This window comes from Molothrus aeneus, chromosome 1 (genome assembly GCF_037042795.1).
Source record: "Molothrus aeneus isolate 106 chromosome 1, BPBGC_Maene_1.0, whole genome shotgun sequence".
NCBI classification, from domain to species: Eukaryota; Metazoa; Chordata; class Aves; order Passeriformes; family Icteridae; genus Molothrus; species Molothrus aeneus.
The window spans coordinates 28,141,663-28,158,318 of record NC_089646.1 but is presented as its reverse complement, the minus strand read 5'-3'; the positions used below and the strand labels follow the sequence as shown (position 1 = coordinate 28,158,318).

Here is a 16,656-nt window from a genome sequence, read left to right as displayed (position 1 = left end):
GTTTACGCAGTGCACCAGTGTAAATAGTAATATATTATTTTCTACATAGGTTTCTTACATATGTGCTATAAATATTTTCCACTTAGAAGAGGCCAGGGCCAGGGACAAATCATTGTGTTTCAAGAAAAAGAAGCAGTACCTGTAAAACATGCAGCTTCTTCACTATGATAAAGTAGTTTGGTTTTTGGTTTTTTGGTTTGTTTTTTTTTTTTTTTTTTTAAATTCCTTAATGGCCTGGGCATAATTTTGGTTCAGGGCAGGTTTGAGGGGGCCAGGCTTCCAATGCTGCAATTATTAACTGCTTCTGAGAAACTTAGATAGTCCTTATTAGGGATATGGACCATGAAATTGGTTGAAGTGTTGCCAAGAAAGAATTGGCTTACAGGAGAAAGATAAGATTATTGGAAATTTTAATATTATTACCCAACAGAGACTTAAATTACCTTTTAATACATATCACCTCCTTCACTGCAGGAGCTGTCTCACAGTGCCCAGATAATAAAAATGCAAAGGATCATCAAACATCTACTTGCAAGGTTGTGTGTATTCTTCATAAGAAATCATCTTTCATATGGAAATAACAATTCATGGAAATTAAATCTAGCAGTTCATGAGAGGTTTACTGTAGCAGGACATTAAATCAAAGATTTCATTAGTGCTGGTCATTTTAAAGTTAAATTCCAGTCAAGTAGGTATGACTGTTGTTATACAACCACATCTAGTGATGCAGCAGATGAGAAATTCCTTCCAAAGCAAAGATGGTGGGCTTGAATTTCCATGGCCAGATATGCACCATATTCCATTTGTTTTCATTAAATAGCTTCATTCTGAAGAACAGGCTAATGGCATTTATTATCCTATACCAATAGCTAATCACCTTAGAGTTATTTTTTTTAATAGCACCACATGTTATGTGCAGCAAATTTGATTCAAATCAAATGAAAAATGTAACATCAGACAAATGATCCTGATGCCATGTACTGCAGATGCAGAGGGATGTGGCCAGAACTAAAGAACAGCAAAAGACAGAAGCAAATATGAACAAATGCTGAAGGAGGGATAGGAAGGAACCAGCTGCATCACAGAGCTGAATTAGTTGTCAGACACAAAGGAATGAAGTCGTAGGAAGAATAGAATTATGGCAAGGACTCTGCACTGTCAGCTACAGGTAGCTGGTCTACAGCAATGGGATGCCTACCCCCATCTTCATGAGGGAGGTGTGTTAGCAGCCTCACACCACCAGTTATTGCTGCTCCATGTGGAAATCGAGCAGATTTCTCAATGTGTATGAAAGAGAAAATCAATTGCATTTCAGTACAATGACATGGCAAACCTAGGCTGGGGTAATAGGTATTAATGTTTGTGTAATAGCAATAATGTTTATTATTACAGTAACCAACTCTAGGTCAGTTGTACATTCAAAAATTGAAGTTACTTCTCTTCAACTATACTCTAGATCTCAGAGCTGAAAAAGTACTGCTTTGAATTGTTACATGGTTCTGAAAGTATTGCTTTGAGTAGTTGCATGGTACATAAAATATTACAGCAGTTTCACCATGAATTTTGAAACCCCCTTAAAAATGAGCACTGAGAATTAAATAGCTGACAAATTTCAACACAAGTTTTTGCTCTTAAGACTATCTCTTAAATTGATGTACAAAATTTTTTGCACAAAGAAGCCTTTTATCATCTTTGCTACATCTGCTGAATTCTTTTATGATAACTTACATGGTGCATTAACTACTTTGCTTTGATTATTAAAAAGTAGTTGGTGGTAGAAAATCTAATTTATTTCCTCACAATAAATAAGCTTAGAGCAGTAGGAGATGGAGTTGCTGTGTGTAGACCAGTTAATTAAACTTACTGTCATTTCATACTTAACCTTCACATGAAGACTAACATCTGTATTTTGCTACTTTCATTTTCATAAATAAACATAATGCCATACAGCAGACTAACAAACAAAAAGCCTCTTCTGATACTGGCAGTCAATAGTTTGTTGCATCTTCAATTCTATTCAGGTGTGTTAGCTGAAAGAAAGCTGTACTAGCTCATAAATGTTCTTAGTCACACTGAGCAAGTGTTGGCTCAGGGTAACTGAAGTTTTAACCTCCGCCTTCCAAGCTCCATGAATTTTGGTTGTTTCATCCTCTGATGGGATGGCTGTAATGGTGATGACTCCATGTTTGTGGAACACAGGGAACAGCCTGACCACTTTGTGTACATGTGGTTGTACAAGAAATGCACCTTCTGTGACAGGGTGGGACAGCAGAAGGGTTGTGCCCAACAGCATCTTTGTGTTAAGGACTTGTGTGACAAAACTCTCAGCCACACTGAGTGTTCATTTAATAGCAGAGTGTAATTCATAAGGGTTTAACATAGATCCCCTCTTCATATGATACAAAGTGTATAGTCACAAAATCCAAACCTGGACATAGGATTTGTTATGGGGAAGTTTTAAAGAAGGAAAAAAGTTGTTTGTTTTTTTATTTTTACAGAAACCCCTGGTTTCCACTCCTACTTCACTAAGAAGCTGGTGCTAAAAAACACCCAGCAAATATGTTTATTTAATAAATGAACAGAATACCTTCTACTTTAATCCTTCATTACATGAGGTAAGACTTCATCATGAGCAATTCCAGTGTTCAATGTGTGATACAACACATGAGCAAGCCTTGGTCTGCATGTTTTCTTCAATGGTTTTATACTGATCAAAGATTTGCATTCACCTCAGCAACAGGTTCCCCACTTCCTACCCCAGGTTTGTGACAGCACTTTTGCTTTTATAGGGATTTTTCCCCTCTGGAACTAGTGACTTGAGTCATCACACTCTTTTGCTTAGAATGTAGTGGTAATTCAATGCTACATTGAAAATCTTGCCAGTTAAGAGAATGGCTTCCAATATCTTTTTTATTCCCCAGTATTGTTTCCCCAAGAAAAGCTATGGGCACTTTAGGGTTGTCTTTGGGGTTTTTTTTGGTTGGTTTGGTTTTTTTTGTTTTTTGGGGGTTTTTTGGTTTTTTTTTGGTTGGTTTTTGTTGTTGTTGTTGTTTTAGTTTTTGGGTTTTTTTTCTATACCAGAATAATTCTAAACAGTTTAAAATTCTATCAGGCTGAGATTTCACTATCAGCTGCAATCTTCTCACATTGCTTCCTTTGAAAAGGGTTGCAGAGTTTTTAAATATAATGCTTTAATATGATGGGAGCAGTTTGCAAGCATATTAAAAGTATTACAATTACAAATATAAGAGCAGCATATTTTATTTTGCCCCTGTATACATGGATTGAATATGTGAAGGTATTTTCCCAGCTCCAGAATAATAATGGAAATGTTGGTAGTATAACTACTGCTGTTTGAAATGTTGTTAGCACAGAGTAACAATGAAGGAAAGAAAAAACTGCTATTAAATATTTTTCTTTTCTAAAGAACTATATAAATATTGTATAACTATTTAACATGTATAAAGCTGCTGACATTTGCTGGAATTGTAGGAAAAAACAAACAGACCTTGGACATCACAACAAAGAAGGCTTTTCTTTGGTAAATTTGTATCTCAGTTGATTTTCTGTGGTGGAAAAAAAAAGTTACAAGTTCTGACTGAAGCTTCTGACTAAGTGTTTATGGGATGAAACATTCATTTAAGCCAGTTCTTTCCTAACAATCCATCTGCTTGCAACAGTTACTTATTTAAAAGCTATGCTTTGTTCTTCAGGTGCTGCATATATCCAAGAGGAAGTACCAGGACAGGAAGAAGCACACAGCACTCAGTTCACAGAGTCAGAGTTAGCATATGGTTAATGAAATGCTTAAATGACAAATATGGTGCACTGAAACCTGCCATGAGAGCATTTCAAAGATAGTGACAAAAAATAAAGCACTGAAGCTCCACTAATTTGCAGGGACTGGCCTGTTCCTGTGGCTGGCTGAAGCAGGGAGCCTGTGCCTGTGTGGTGTGCACATCTGGGTCTTGGATGTGTTCCCACCATTTTTGGCAACAACTGAGAGGTGATGCCCATCCAATATACAGGGTTCACTGTGAGAATGAGCAGGCTGTTCATCTGTAATAACTTTATGTAAATCAAGTTAAGTGCACACCTTGAAGAGGAAATTCAGTTGCTCATCTCTCCTAAAAGGCACAGCAGCAATAGAAACAGATTTCACAGAGATTGCACTGCATGGAAATAAAATTTTATGGGAGATATGCCTAAGCTCCCAGGAGGATTGTGAAAAATCTAAAGTCTCTGCTTTAGTGTATAATAATGTGGGTAGTACAGTGATAATGTCACAGCTCCTTGAGCCTGGTGCTCAGAGGCAACAGCTAAGAGAAGTCCCCACTGGGACAGTGAAATATACCACAAACAATTTGTCTGATGTTCTCCACCCACTATTTGGTAATTTATCAGTGCTTCTAATAATAGGAGCTTGTGAGTGCTGCTTATAACTCCTGGTTGCATATAGAACAAATAGTATGGAATGTAACTACTCTCTGGCTTTCTGAAAGCATCTTTCTTATATGAGTGAAAAGAGAGACCTGCTGGCTCCCTAGATAGAGAGGAAGGGTTTATTTTTATTTTTTAAAGAAAGAAACAATTTATTATTAATTTTAGTAGGATAACTGAGCTCAAATTAGTTGTAATATCTTTAATGAGGTAATTAATTGATTAACAATGTTCCTGAAGAAAAACAACAAATACATGTTTTAACAGATAAATTAACTTGGTCTTTTTAAACCACAGAAGACTGGAGAAGCTTACTGAGCATCTGTGCAGCCCACTGGTCTCATTCTCTGCAGTGCTTGCTTTGCTTCCTACCAGAAGCCTTTCCCAAGCACTTCATTCTGGCTCTGTAGTTGTGAGGCATTTGTGAGTTTTCAAAAACTGTGTCACTAGCTGGATCTTTAACCTGTCTTTTTAGTCAACAGGCATCTGAAGTGCACAGTGAAATGTTTAATATGGCCCAGCAAAATAAAACATACATTTGCACTCAGAATTATGTATAACCCAATTCTTTGCTTGCAAAGAAGGTCATAGTTCTGAGTGGCTTTTCATTCAGAGGCTTCCCAGGCACTAGGAGTTTTGAGCTAAGACTTACCTGTGCTTGCCCCTATTCCAACACAACAGCACTCCCAAGTGTAGTACATGCAAACCCTGATATGGCAGGTCCTACAGCTTTGCCAGCTGGGTGGCAACTGCATCCAGTCCCTGTGCATGTTTGGATTTTGACTAATATATTAAATTTTGTTTTGAAGCAAGAGGGTGTTAAAAATCAGCTTTCCAGGAGGGAGTGGAAAGAGCAAATACTCCTTTGCTTTGATTTCTAGTATGAAAAGTAAACTTCAGTCAGCAGAATATGAATGAGAGCTAAGCATTCTAGATTGGATTTTTCTCAAGCCCAAACAGAGTTGTTTGGCTGCCAGTCATAAGAACTACAGAGTTTCAGTGCCTCCAAAGGAGCCCTTCCCCCCAGGGACATGGATAGTTTCACCAGCTAGCCTCAACTCTGGCATGAAGGTTTCAGTCTCTTCCATTGAGAAATGATGGGCACCTTATACTTAAGTACTGGATATTTGTTGCAGTTTCTAAAACTTAAGCCAAATAGCCAAATTAAAAAAAAAAAGATAATTCTTCTCAGTTACAAGAGTTTCAATGTGAAATCTGAGCCTGTTACAGTGTGCTTTAGCAAAAAGAAAACCAACCCTTATCCTAGGGAGCTTCCAGGTTTGTATTTATGATTAGATGAAAAAGAGAAGAAGAAACAAACTAAAGAGAGGATGATGAAAGAATGGTTTCAGGGAAGACAAACACTGTGTGGGTGGGGAGGAGTAATTTCATCTCCTTGCTCAGCTGTAGTCTACATTTTTTAAATCTTATCAGCTCACCGTGTCTTCTTTTTAAGTTAACAGCAAATCTAAAAATTACTTCAGTGAATGCAAGATTAGGCCTACTGCTTGCTAAATGTTAAAAGCTAAGTCACTTGAAAATTGATTTGAAAGCTAAACCCAGGGGTGTTAGGCAGAAAGCTTTCTTTCACATCCTAGGTTTCAATTCTTGGAGGGAAAAAACAGTAAACTCACTTTGAAAACCTTATAAAACCTGTCCCTGCAAAATCATTTTTGCTTTCCTCTCCCAGGCAATATGATTCAAACAAACCACATCATACATTCCAATTCCATAATATTGAAAAAGAGAAACCTTTCAGAGAATTCGGCACAGCTTCTGCCACTAGAATTGTAAACTCTCATAAAACCCTGGCAAAATACTAATTTTAAAATGCACACTTTTTAAAGCATTTTGTTAACATCACAGCATTTTATCAGAATGTAGGTTTCCCATTCTCTGGCTCTCATGGCCATACCACACTACTTAGCAGGATTTAAACAAAGTAAGGAAGGCAAATAAACAAACTTGTGGAGGAACAGATTGTTTAGCTGAGATTTTAACTGAACTCCAGTGAATGGAGGCAATACTGCAAGAGGCAGTAGTTGAAGTGCTGCAAGGGTAAGCTCTGCAGTTTTCATCTCTCTGAAGCCTTCCTCTTCACCTCTCCCAGGACTGATCATAGAAGATTAAGAGTCCGAGCAGGACTTCTAGGGAGCAGAAGCAGCAGTGGGATACTATGAACATAATCAATTTTTTTTTCTAATTGAATTATTTTATTCAAGGCCTTTCCACTGCTGGAAAAGAAAAATCAAACAAATAATACCTCCTTATGTAAGGAAAAAATAAGCATGGACATATCATAAACAGAAAGAATCTATTCAAGGAAGTCTTCATGCTTTGAACATTTTGTATTTCAGATGGTATATGATAAATATATGATACATACAGCACATGAGTAGATGCAACCCCAAACTAAATCTTCAGAGGAAGCATGAGAAAGCTTTAAAGAGGACAAATGGTTATATCCTTTCTTCCTGGTTTACTGATGGAAGGCCTCTGAAGCCATAGGTCATTGTGTGAAAGGCTGTTACTAAATCTGAGAGATTCTGCCTGCTGAGGGTCACTTAAAGAGCCCTGCCCTTCTGCTTAGGGACACCAATATCTGCACAGTCTTTCATCTCAGCACAACTGTAGATACAGGGATTTTCAAGTTAGCATCACTGCACTCCCTGCAAATCATTCATCTTTGAGTCCTTGCTGAGGACTGATTGAAGGCACAGCAGTCTGGCACGTAAAGGATATATGTGTTTCTGTGGTTTTCAGACCTGTGGTAAGTCAGAGTTAAGATAGAACAAGAGCCATCAGCTGCTACCACAGAGGCTTAACTCCAAGCTTTCACTGGGCCAGCGTGATGAAATTGTGTGAAACCAACAGCAGCAGCCAGCAGACATTTGTTGGAGAACAGAGACAACATTTAAATGCAAAACCAAAGCTTCAAAATAACAAGAAATTTGGTAATCTTCATCCCTCCATCTGTAGTCAGTGAGCACTTTTTGTTTCTCTCAGTTCATACCCTTGACTATGGACAGGACTCATCGTGCTCAGTCTCTGGATTGAAGCCACGTCTGTTACCCAGTATAATTCAATAATAATGAAAGAAAGATCCAGTACATTATCAACACTCACAGTCCTTAAGTCAACCACAAAACACCACTTCCGAGAAACAAAATGAGCTGCGCTGCAGAGAGGCCTCATGTTTTAACAACAGCAGCAGAAAAGTTTCAGGACATGGGAGATCAGACAAGATGCCATCCCTTTTAAAAGCCAATCTTTTCTTTTTCCAAGTTGAAGTAAGAAGCACCTGAGGATTTTGCTATTTCTTTGTAAACACAGCAGAGCCTTATCTTTGCTTCATACTTACAATCCCCAGAGCAGTTGCTCCCATCCTGGAATTTTTTGGACCTGATGCAGATACACCCATAGTTACAGCTTTAATGGAGTGTTAAGGCTGAACAAGTGAGGATGAGAGATCTATTTTAGCTTATATTGTGTTATACCATAAAAGCTTTACTTCTCAGTTGAGCTGGCCTCTGCCCTTGCTCTGCTGCCCTGATGCCACAGCTGGTGGAGCTGCACCCATTCTTCAGCAGGTCTCTGAGGCACCACACTCACCTCATCTAATCCTGCTCTGAGCAAGTCTCTGCAGCCTGGCACCAATAACCCAGGCCCCTGTCTGGATTATGAGCAGCACCTACAAGACAACAGTGTGAGAAGTGACTTGACTAGGTCAGGTATTGTACAAACACACAGTACGAGACAGAGCAGCTTAAATAAACAGGGAAAGGATTGAGGAAATCCTCGTTTAATAGGTAGAGAATAGGACAGTGAATTCAGTGATTCACTTCACACAGACAACAGGAAATACAGGTACCAGAATCCCTGTTTGCTGTTTTGAATATCAGACAAGTTTTCACCACCTTTCCTCTCACAATCTTAAAAAAAGATCACTTTGAGCCTCTGGAATTCACACATGGGATTATTTGGATGCTGGAGTGCATCTGCAGATGCTAGGATGGGACTTAGTCTGGCAGCAGAAGGCTGCCTGGGCCTATCCAGAAAGAGAGGAGGGGATTGTTAGTGGGCTTCTTGCCTGTTCTTAGTGGTAGGACATTCACTGCCACTTCTTACCCAAGTATAGTAGGAGAGTAGCTGGTTAGTGTTGGGAAGGACAGCAATCTTTGGTGCTGTTAGAGATGAGTGCACCCCACTCAGCTGGTTACATGGGCACTCTGATGTGCTGCAAGGCCCACTACAGGAAACCTGTGACCTTTCTGAGACACCTCTGTGAAAATCTAAGCCTCGAGGGAAATCTGTAATCTTCCAATCAGCGGTCTGTTTTAATCACAGTTGTTTCTGTAGCTGCTTGTTCTGTAGCAAGGGTATCAGACAACACAAAGCATGGTGAATTGTTGGGCAAGTGACACTAAAATTACCTGATTGCATCCAGCCTTGATATTAGTATTGCCAAATGCTGGGAAATCACCCTGAGTGAGCAGCAAGGAGACCTGTGCTCTTCTAGCACCGTTAAGAGGCTTTTTTAAAGTAATCAGAGCATTGCTGCTGCGTGTGCCTCTGGGCCTTTCAGTGGGATACTGTTCCAGTCTCCCCTGCTTGCTTCATGCAGCTGATTTTTGAGGCAATGATCTGCAGTCTAACAAACAATAAAAATCAATGTTTTCACTTGATGCCTTCATTTCATGTGCACGGAGGCCCAAATTTCACAGCTGGCTGATTAAATGTGGTGGTAAAATGTACAGTGTTGTGGTTCTCAGTACACCCTTAACAACCCTTTGAGAACACTCACAGGGTGGAAGTGTGCATGTGTTGAAGAAGAAGCCTGATACAGACTGTTTCACCTTCTGCTTGCTCATCTGGAATAACTCTGCTATTATTAAAGAAAAAACAAGCTTACACAATATGCTGTTCTGTAGGGACAACTTCTTTCCCTTGAAATGCAAATATGCTTTAATGTCAAGAGGAAAATGACAAGCAGAAGGAGAAAGGCCCAAATAATAATCTGTTAATTTTATGCCATGGTGGGCCTCCTAGTTCCCATTGGTCAGCCCTTCTCCTCCCTGCATCTTGGAAGCTTTCATTGAAGTGAGTGTAGTATATTCATTTTCAGCATAAGGTAATGGGCTAACAGGAAGAGAAGGTCAAAGTAGCTTTAGGCCAGTCAAGAGAGGATGTAACTAGGCATTAAGGACAGGTAGTAGATTAAAGATCTGATTTTGTTTTCAGAAGTTCCTTTGATTTTAGCATCTGAACTCCTAGCTGTAAGAAGGGAAAAGTTTACTGTTTCTTTATCTAAAGACAACATTATTGTCTTTAAAAAAGAAAATGCAAGGATTTGTAGAGTCATTACAGCAAAGTATTATCTAGCTTTGGTTTTATTAGATAATAACTTTTTGGCAGTTGGCATATACTTGCATTTGGCTCAATTAAGCCATAAAGGCAGAACTTCAGTGAGATGTTGCTGAAGCACTTGTATCCTAAAGCAAAGTTTGAAGGTTTTTTTCTGAAACTTTCCTATAGAGAAGTCAATTCTGAAGAAGAATTTCAGTCCATGGAAAAGAATAGCTTTGTTTGGACTAATTTTTTTTCTTTTAAATTCTTTTACATTCAGTAAAAATGAAGACTACAAGAAGATTACAAGATTAATAACAAGAAGTCTTCCTGTAGCCTATGAAGATGTCTAAAGATGTCTGAGAGCATCTCCTGCTATAGTCTAGTGAGCGAAACATTTTCTGTATGATTCCTCAGTTATCCTGTGAGAGGGAACCATAATCCTACTGTCTACCACGTCCCATCACCAGCATCTTCTTGCTGCAGTTGAAGCCTGTGTGAGTCTGCACTGGCAAGAAACCAAACCATTCAACTGAATTTAGCTGCATTTAACATAGTAATTTACAGCAGATCTAATTCTTTATAGCACTATGTGCTATGGTGAAAATGGGTATTTAGAACAATGATTCCAGAAGCTGACTCCTGTGCTGTGCATAATCTGTAGTTATACTCTAAGATCATGGTATTTTATGTAATATGAATACTACATAGGACTATAATGTCCTGATAGTTCTAGGGATTCCTAACACCTTTCTGCTGCAATGAAATAAAGATGAAAAATGATGCTGTGTTTACAACCAATAGAACATGAATGCTTTCTGTTTGGTAGTAGCATAATGAAACTCGTAAATCAGAGTCTAATTTGGCCATTGCAAGTAGAGTGAACATACTATTACTGGGTGATAATACTGCAAGACACAGCTTATTCTTGACTGAACTGGACTGTATTCAGATCTGCAAAATTTTTTCTATTATGAAAACAAGGCAGATAGGTTTGATATGTGTATTCCTTAAGTTAGGTGCTTAAATATTTTCTTAAAAACAGCTTAATCTTTAACATTTCCAAGCACTCATAGTCCATCCTGTCTGTCCTCCCTCATTCTCTTCTTCTCTCGAGGGGAAGAAATACATCTTTGTGTGTACTGCACATATATTATGAAAAATAAACTTCCTCACTGGCAAGCAAGCCCAAGAACAATGTTGCAAGCAGCTGTTGTGCTTAAAGCCCAATGGAGAACACTGTTCCCTTATGAGCTCTCAATGCTCCTCTCAACATCAGCAATCAACATGCCAGAACAATGTATTACAAACTCAAAAGCCCAAGCCAGGAGACCACAAAAGCTCCTCTGTCTTGTGTGAGGGAACTGAAAAGAGGCTTTCACAGTGCTGGAGAATATGCTGGCAGACTCTGCCAGTTCAGAGCCCTCAGTGTCCCGGAAGATGTTTATGTGCAAGAAGGACAAATCTTGTCTAATCCTTGGTTCAGAAGCTACTATAACTGTTATTTTTTAAAAATGAGAAGAATCATATGTATGTGTTGAAGACAACAATCAGATAATTTAAGGCTGCTCAGTGGCTGAGGCATTGAAAAGGTCTTTGTGCTCCTTCCAGCTGGAGGACATCTTATCTACTCTCACAAATAAGAAGCAATATGCATCCTTTAAAAACAAACATAAACCTATTTCCTCCTATTTTATTAAGTAGTTATTTCTGTACTCAATTATTTTTGCAAGCAAAAAGTTATAAAACCAGAGAGCTTGATTAACAACAATGGTGTTTTTTCTTAAAGATGAAAATAACCTAATAAGCACCCAGTTCTTTGATTTTCACTTAGGTTTGTAATTGTCAAGTTGGTGAGAAGAGTTAAGCTTCCATTGGGTAAAATGGCACCAAAGTCAAAACAAGTAACTTCTTACTGCACTATCCATTTAAAAGGTTTTCAGGAAATCTTTCTAGACTCAGTGGAAGCACTGCCCTACAATATGTCAGAGAGAGGAAGATCAGTTTGGCATATAGAATACTGGTTTTTGTAACTTTATTTTAAATGAAATGACATTCAGATACAGCCCAGCTATATTAGCAGACATTTAAACAAATGTTTAAAGCTAACTCCTATAATTAATCTCTTAGCTTCACGATTCTTTTGTCATTGATATTATGAGCTCAGACTAAATTCGCTCTTTTGCATTACCCTGATTTAAAATCCCAAGCATGTTAGAAAATACAAAAATGTCTAAAATTTCACTTTCCAACCTAACTTATATAATAAAATAAAAATAAGAATAATAAAACTGCTGATATGCTGTCATTAAAAAGCCACATCAATATGATTTACAGCTGTACAAATTGTTGTTTAAAACAAGCATTACTGGGTAAGTGATCAAAGCAGACTAAAGATCTGAAGAAGTTTTCCCACTGCCCTTAAATAGATTTTCTTCTGGCTAAGTTACAAATAAAAGCCACTTTGAAAATATACTTTTAAATTCACCAGAATAAAAAAAAAGCTCAAGTAAGTGTGCCTGAGAGAAAAGACAAGGCCATATTCCATTGTGCATTCTCACATGCCAAATTCCCAAAAATGCTACTGAAACCAGGGGTTTCCTTGCTTTTACATGCTTGATATTTGTCTAACACCTGCAGATAAAATAAGAAAGACATCCTGCACCTGACAAGGTGGACAGTCTGCATGCTGAGGAAGAACTGAGCACTGCTGAGTAAGGCAACTGAGGTGAAGGATGGCTTAAGAGCTATCTGGTTAAGGCAGAGGATGTGTTTTCAAAGCTATTACTTCTGCTTCCACTTCAAAGCACTAGTGCACTACACCATGTTTAAGAGCTTTAGTTAAAAAGACCTGGTGGAGGTGGAGCTGGTTCCAAGATAAATCTAAAGGAATTCATTACAATACTCTGGACAGTCCCTCAAAAAAACCTTTCTCAGTTTCATATTCTGACAGTACTCAGTCTAAAGCTCCACACATATATGGATTAACAGGGTAAACAAACCTGTTAAGCACAGCTTTCTCCAAATATCCATCCATATTTTCCCTCTGTGAGCTAAAACTCCCACTGTGGATCAGACATTATCTGAAATTTTCAATGAGTGTAGCAATATGTGGGCCTAATAATTAAATCAGGTGCAGTCCTTTCCTTGAAATGGATAGTTTTATTCCTCTCTCAGGCCAAATTCTGCACACTATTATTTTGACCTTAATCTAAAGGAATTTCTGTGGCATTAGTTTGGATTTTTAAGTGAAGACAGAATTTAGTCCATTTTAGCACATTAAAATAAACTGATCCACAGCTTCTCTTTAAAGAGAATCAGGAGATTAAAGAAAATGTATTTCTTTCTTTTAAGATTAAAGATTGGTAGCACTTTCTGTATTTACTACTAGAAGAGCCCCACTCACCCCATTTGGCCAGTTTACAATTATAATTTATCCTTCCCAGTGCAAAGGATTTCTAGGTTATTCACAGAAATACATCAAAGCTCAGGAAAGTGTAACAACAGATGCATCGTGTTGTTGCATAAGCTTATGCTTAAAAATACTAGAAAGTAGCTGGGCTCTGGTCATTCTTTGGCTTGAAGCTGGAGTCTCTTTGGAGAGATCAGTTCTTCCATCTGTTTGAGTCCCAAGCCAGGAACCAGCCTGTGAATGTGGGGGGTTCATGCCCTTGCTTCACAATGACAATGGGGGTTCCCTTATCTCTGCCAGAAGGATCTGTTTCAATATAGCGTTTGGCTAAAAACAGAGAGGAAATAAAACATGGAATGATTAGTTAATTCCTTTGGTATAAAAAATGCATTAAAAGCCACAGTGAAAGAACACAGGGTTGCTATAATACACTATTCAATTAATTATTTCAAAGGCAATGAGAAGATCAGGTAAAGGCTGATTTTTCCCAACCAGCAGTGAAGGAATTTTCCATGAAGGTAAAACAGAGGGATTGCTTTTCTGAGCAGTTTGTTGCCATACAGCTGGGTTTTGGCTCAAAAAGGAGAAAGTGTTTGCTGGTGCTGTGAGTATGCACAAGCTTTGTTCCCAATTTGTCCATGTAAAAGCCAGTGAAGGTAGTTTCTCTAGATGACATCTCAACATGACATCAATACATATGGAAACACAGCCAGGTAACCCCAGCTGCTCCAGGGAAACATGCAAGGGTTTTCAGCATGAACTTTGTCAGAAGCTCAGCTATATTAAGTCACACCAGGGATGACATGTGATTTTTCAAGGAGGTACTGCCATGTAAATTGTCTTGATTTGTTCTGTTTGTTCTGTAATTTGAATTTCCTCCTGCAAATTTAACTGAGTGAAGGGTGGCACTGTAAGGACTTGCTGGCAATCCTTTCTCTAGATACATTGTTGAGGGTGAAGGTCATTAGGGACCTGCTTTTAAATTCCTACTTCAGTGCAGTTACTTTTCATAGAGCTCTCCTACATATTATTTAAAAAGCTCTGCAGCCCAATAATGCTATTTTGATTAATTTTATCCTTCATAAACTTACAGTTTTAAATGTGCATTTAAAGGTGAAAATAGTCATCTCCTGTATTAAATCCTAATAAGCTCAGCAACACTTTGAGACACTGTAAACATAACTAGATTTCTTCTACATCATATTTTCCTCTTCATTAAGTAATACTGATGCTACTTCACTCAGAAATGTGCCAAATTCATTTGATTTACCTGATTTCACAGATTCCTGTCGCTCAGTTTCATTAGCATCCTTCCCAATCCAGATGAAAACCTGCAAACAGAGGAAAGAGATAACTCCCCAGGCATTATAAGGATGTTGTGTACAGCTGGTAAAGTACAAAATAGTTGATTCCTCTAGGAGAAAGAATATATGCTATGAAAAGACTGTAGAGATACAGAACTCTCACAAACCACAACTGATGTTTTTTTCTCCCTTGTGAGAAAGTATAGTTTTGCCCTCTGAAATCTCACTGCTCTCTATGACACTGGAAGGCCAGACCTTTATTCAGTCTGATGATAGGATCTCTAATTACCTTTAATTTCTCTTTGGGTGCAGGTAGTAATACTGTCTCTCTGGTTTGAGCTCTGTGTGCACATAAACACTTGTGCCCTGTGACATGTGCTACCCTGGGTGACTGCTAGATAGCCAACTGGAAAACCCAGCAACTAGAGCCTTGATCTGCAATCCCCCACACACTTTTTTACTTCTCTCCAGGATTTGCTTGGAAACGAGCTACATGTCCCAAGACTTCTTATCTCAGTAGCTATGTCCCAACTACTTTCCATCCAGCTCTTCCCCACCACCCCCCATCACTCCTTTTCACATGAACCATGGACATTCCTTCTTATTTCCAAAAACCTCAGTCTTTTGTTCCTTAAGGGTTAGGCTGAAGAAGACAAATAGGGTGTGGGCCTTTTCCTCTTTCCCTCCAAGAGGAGAGGAAGGGTAGAGAGAATATACTGTGAGAAACAGATGTGTTCTCTAAATCTGCAGTGAGTTTTCCTGTCATTCACAAAGGTCTCCACATTTTCAGTTTTCAGTGAACTGCACAATGAGATTATTTCTGTCACCCTCCATTCATTTTCTAGTATGAAGAAATTTTTGTAAGGGTCTATCTAGTGCTGGTCCCTTTCTCTACTAGGACTTTTTGTAGGTGGCTCCTGCTACAAGGATTTAGTGGATTCTAGATACATTTAATGAAATAAATTTTTTTTTTAAATTAATAAATTTTTGTGATGATGTCAAGAACACTATTGAGAACCTTTCCAAAACTCTGCTGGGGCTTATACTCTTGCAGCCTCCATTGGTTTAAATAAGAAGTGCCTGCCATGGTCTCACGTGCTTGGAAATTCAATGGCATATGTGAACACCAGCACATCGTACAGCTCAAAAAATATAGCTCCTTTTGGTATAATTTAAAGAAAACAAAACAGCTTCCATTCTGTCAAGATGATTGCTCCTCCCATCTTACAAACCAAGTGATTAAGAATAAATTATCCTGCTCACAAAAAGCAGTGATACACAACTCACCTGATCCCAAACATCCAGCAACATGACATCATCTTCAGCCAAATCATCCTGAGTGAATTCTCCTGGGACCTCTTCAATCTAGAAAGGATGATATGTTTTGAGGGTGGTTTTTTTTTGCTTTTAATGATTCATCAAGGCATACAATTTTGCAAAGACCTAACCTATTTTTATAATGTTAAGAGCAGAGGCTGATGAACAGTTCTTTCGTCTCCTAAAGGATCAAACCCTAAACTGATTTGATGACTGCGTTAAGGGTGTTTCTCTGAAACAAAACAAATCACATAATGGCATGTCCCATAAAATCAGCTCTCGGATTTTCAGAATTGCTAAGATATCCTCAGGAGAGGCAAAGATCTACTTTATAACTATTGACTGTTGTTAAGCTGGGAGACTGAGGTCTGCCAGAAGAAGAAGATAGAGAAATTTGAACTTTGAGCCAACCAAGCTGATACATTCATGCAGCTTATATTCATTAATTAGGAAAAGAAACTGCTTTGGTTTGCAGTGGGTGAACTCAGAGATTAAATACACACCCAACCAAGCTTCCCAGTCACTTGACAATGGGACATTACAGTTGACTAAGCCACTGAGGATTAGTCCCCAAAGGCAGACTGCTTGCTTCTTCCAAGGACATGCAGGAAGGCAGAAGGCAGTTTAATATTATTCTGTGCGAGAAGGAGAGATAATAATGGAGCTAATGGTTCCTACTTTTAAAGGATTGTCAAGAGTTTGGCTATGTGTGGTCATGTGGGAGTGCTAAGGGGATGATAACCAGATGGTGAAAAAGACATTCCTTTTCCCCACCCTGTGTTACAGTGGCCAGAAGGTCAGAGTGGTCCCACCTGCCTCTTCTGGGACCTCTAATGG

At 38.6% G+C, this 16,656-nt stretch overlaps 1 protein-coding gene across 1 annotated transcript in view; it reads right to left on the bottom strand.

The window, feature by feature from the left end:
- Window positions 1-11,804: 11,804 nt before the first annotated feature.
- Window positions 11,805-16,656, bottom strand: part of SCIN (scinderin) — a 48,498-nt gene continuing 43,646 nt past the window's right edge. The window contains exons 14-16 of the mRNA XM_066553968.1: window positions 15,790-15,867; window positions 14,469-14,529; window positions 11,805-13,525 (exon numbers count right to left, since the gene is read on the bottom strand). Of these exons, the coding sequence (XP_066410065.1) occupies window positions 13,392-13,525; window positions 14,469-14,529; window positions 15,790-15,867 (273 nt within the window). The 3' untranslated portion in view covers window positions 11,805-13,391. The remainder of the gene's footprint in view (window positions 13,526-14,468; window positions 14,530-15,789; window positions 15,868-16,656) is intronic.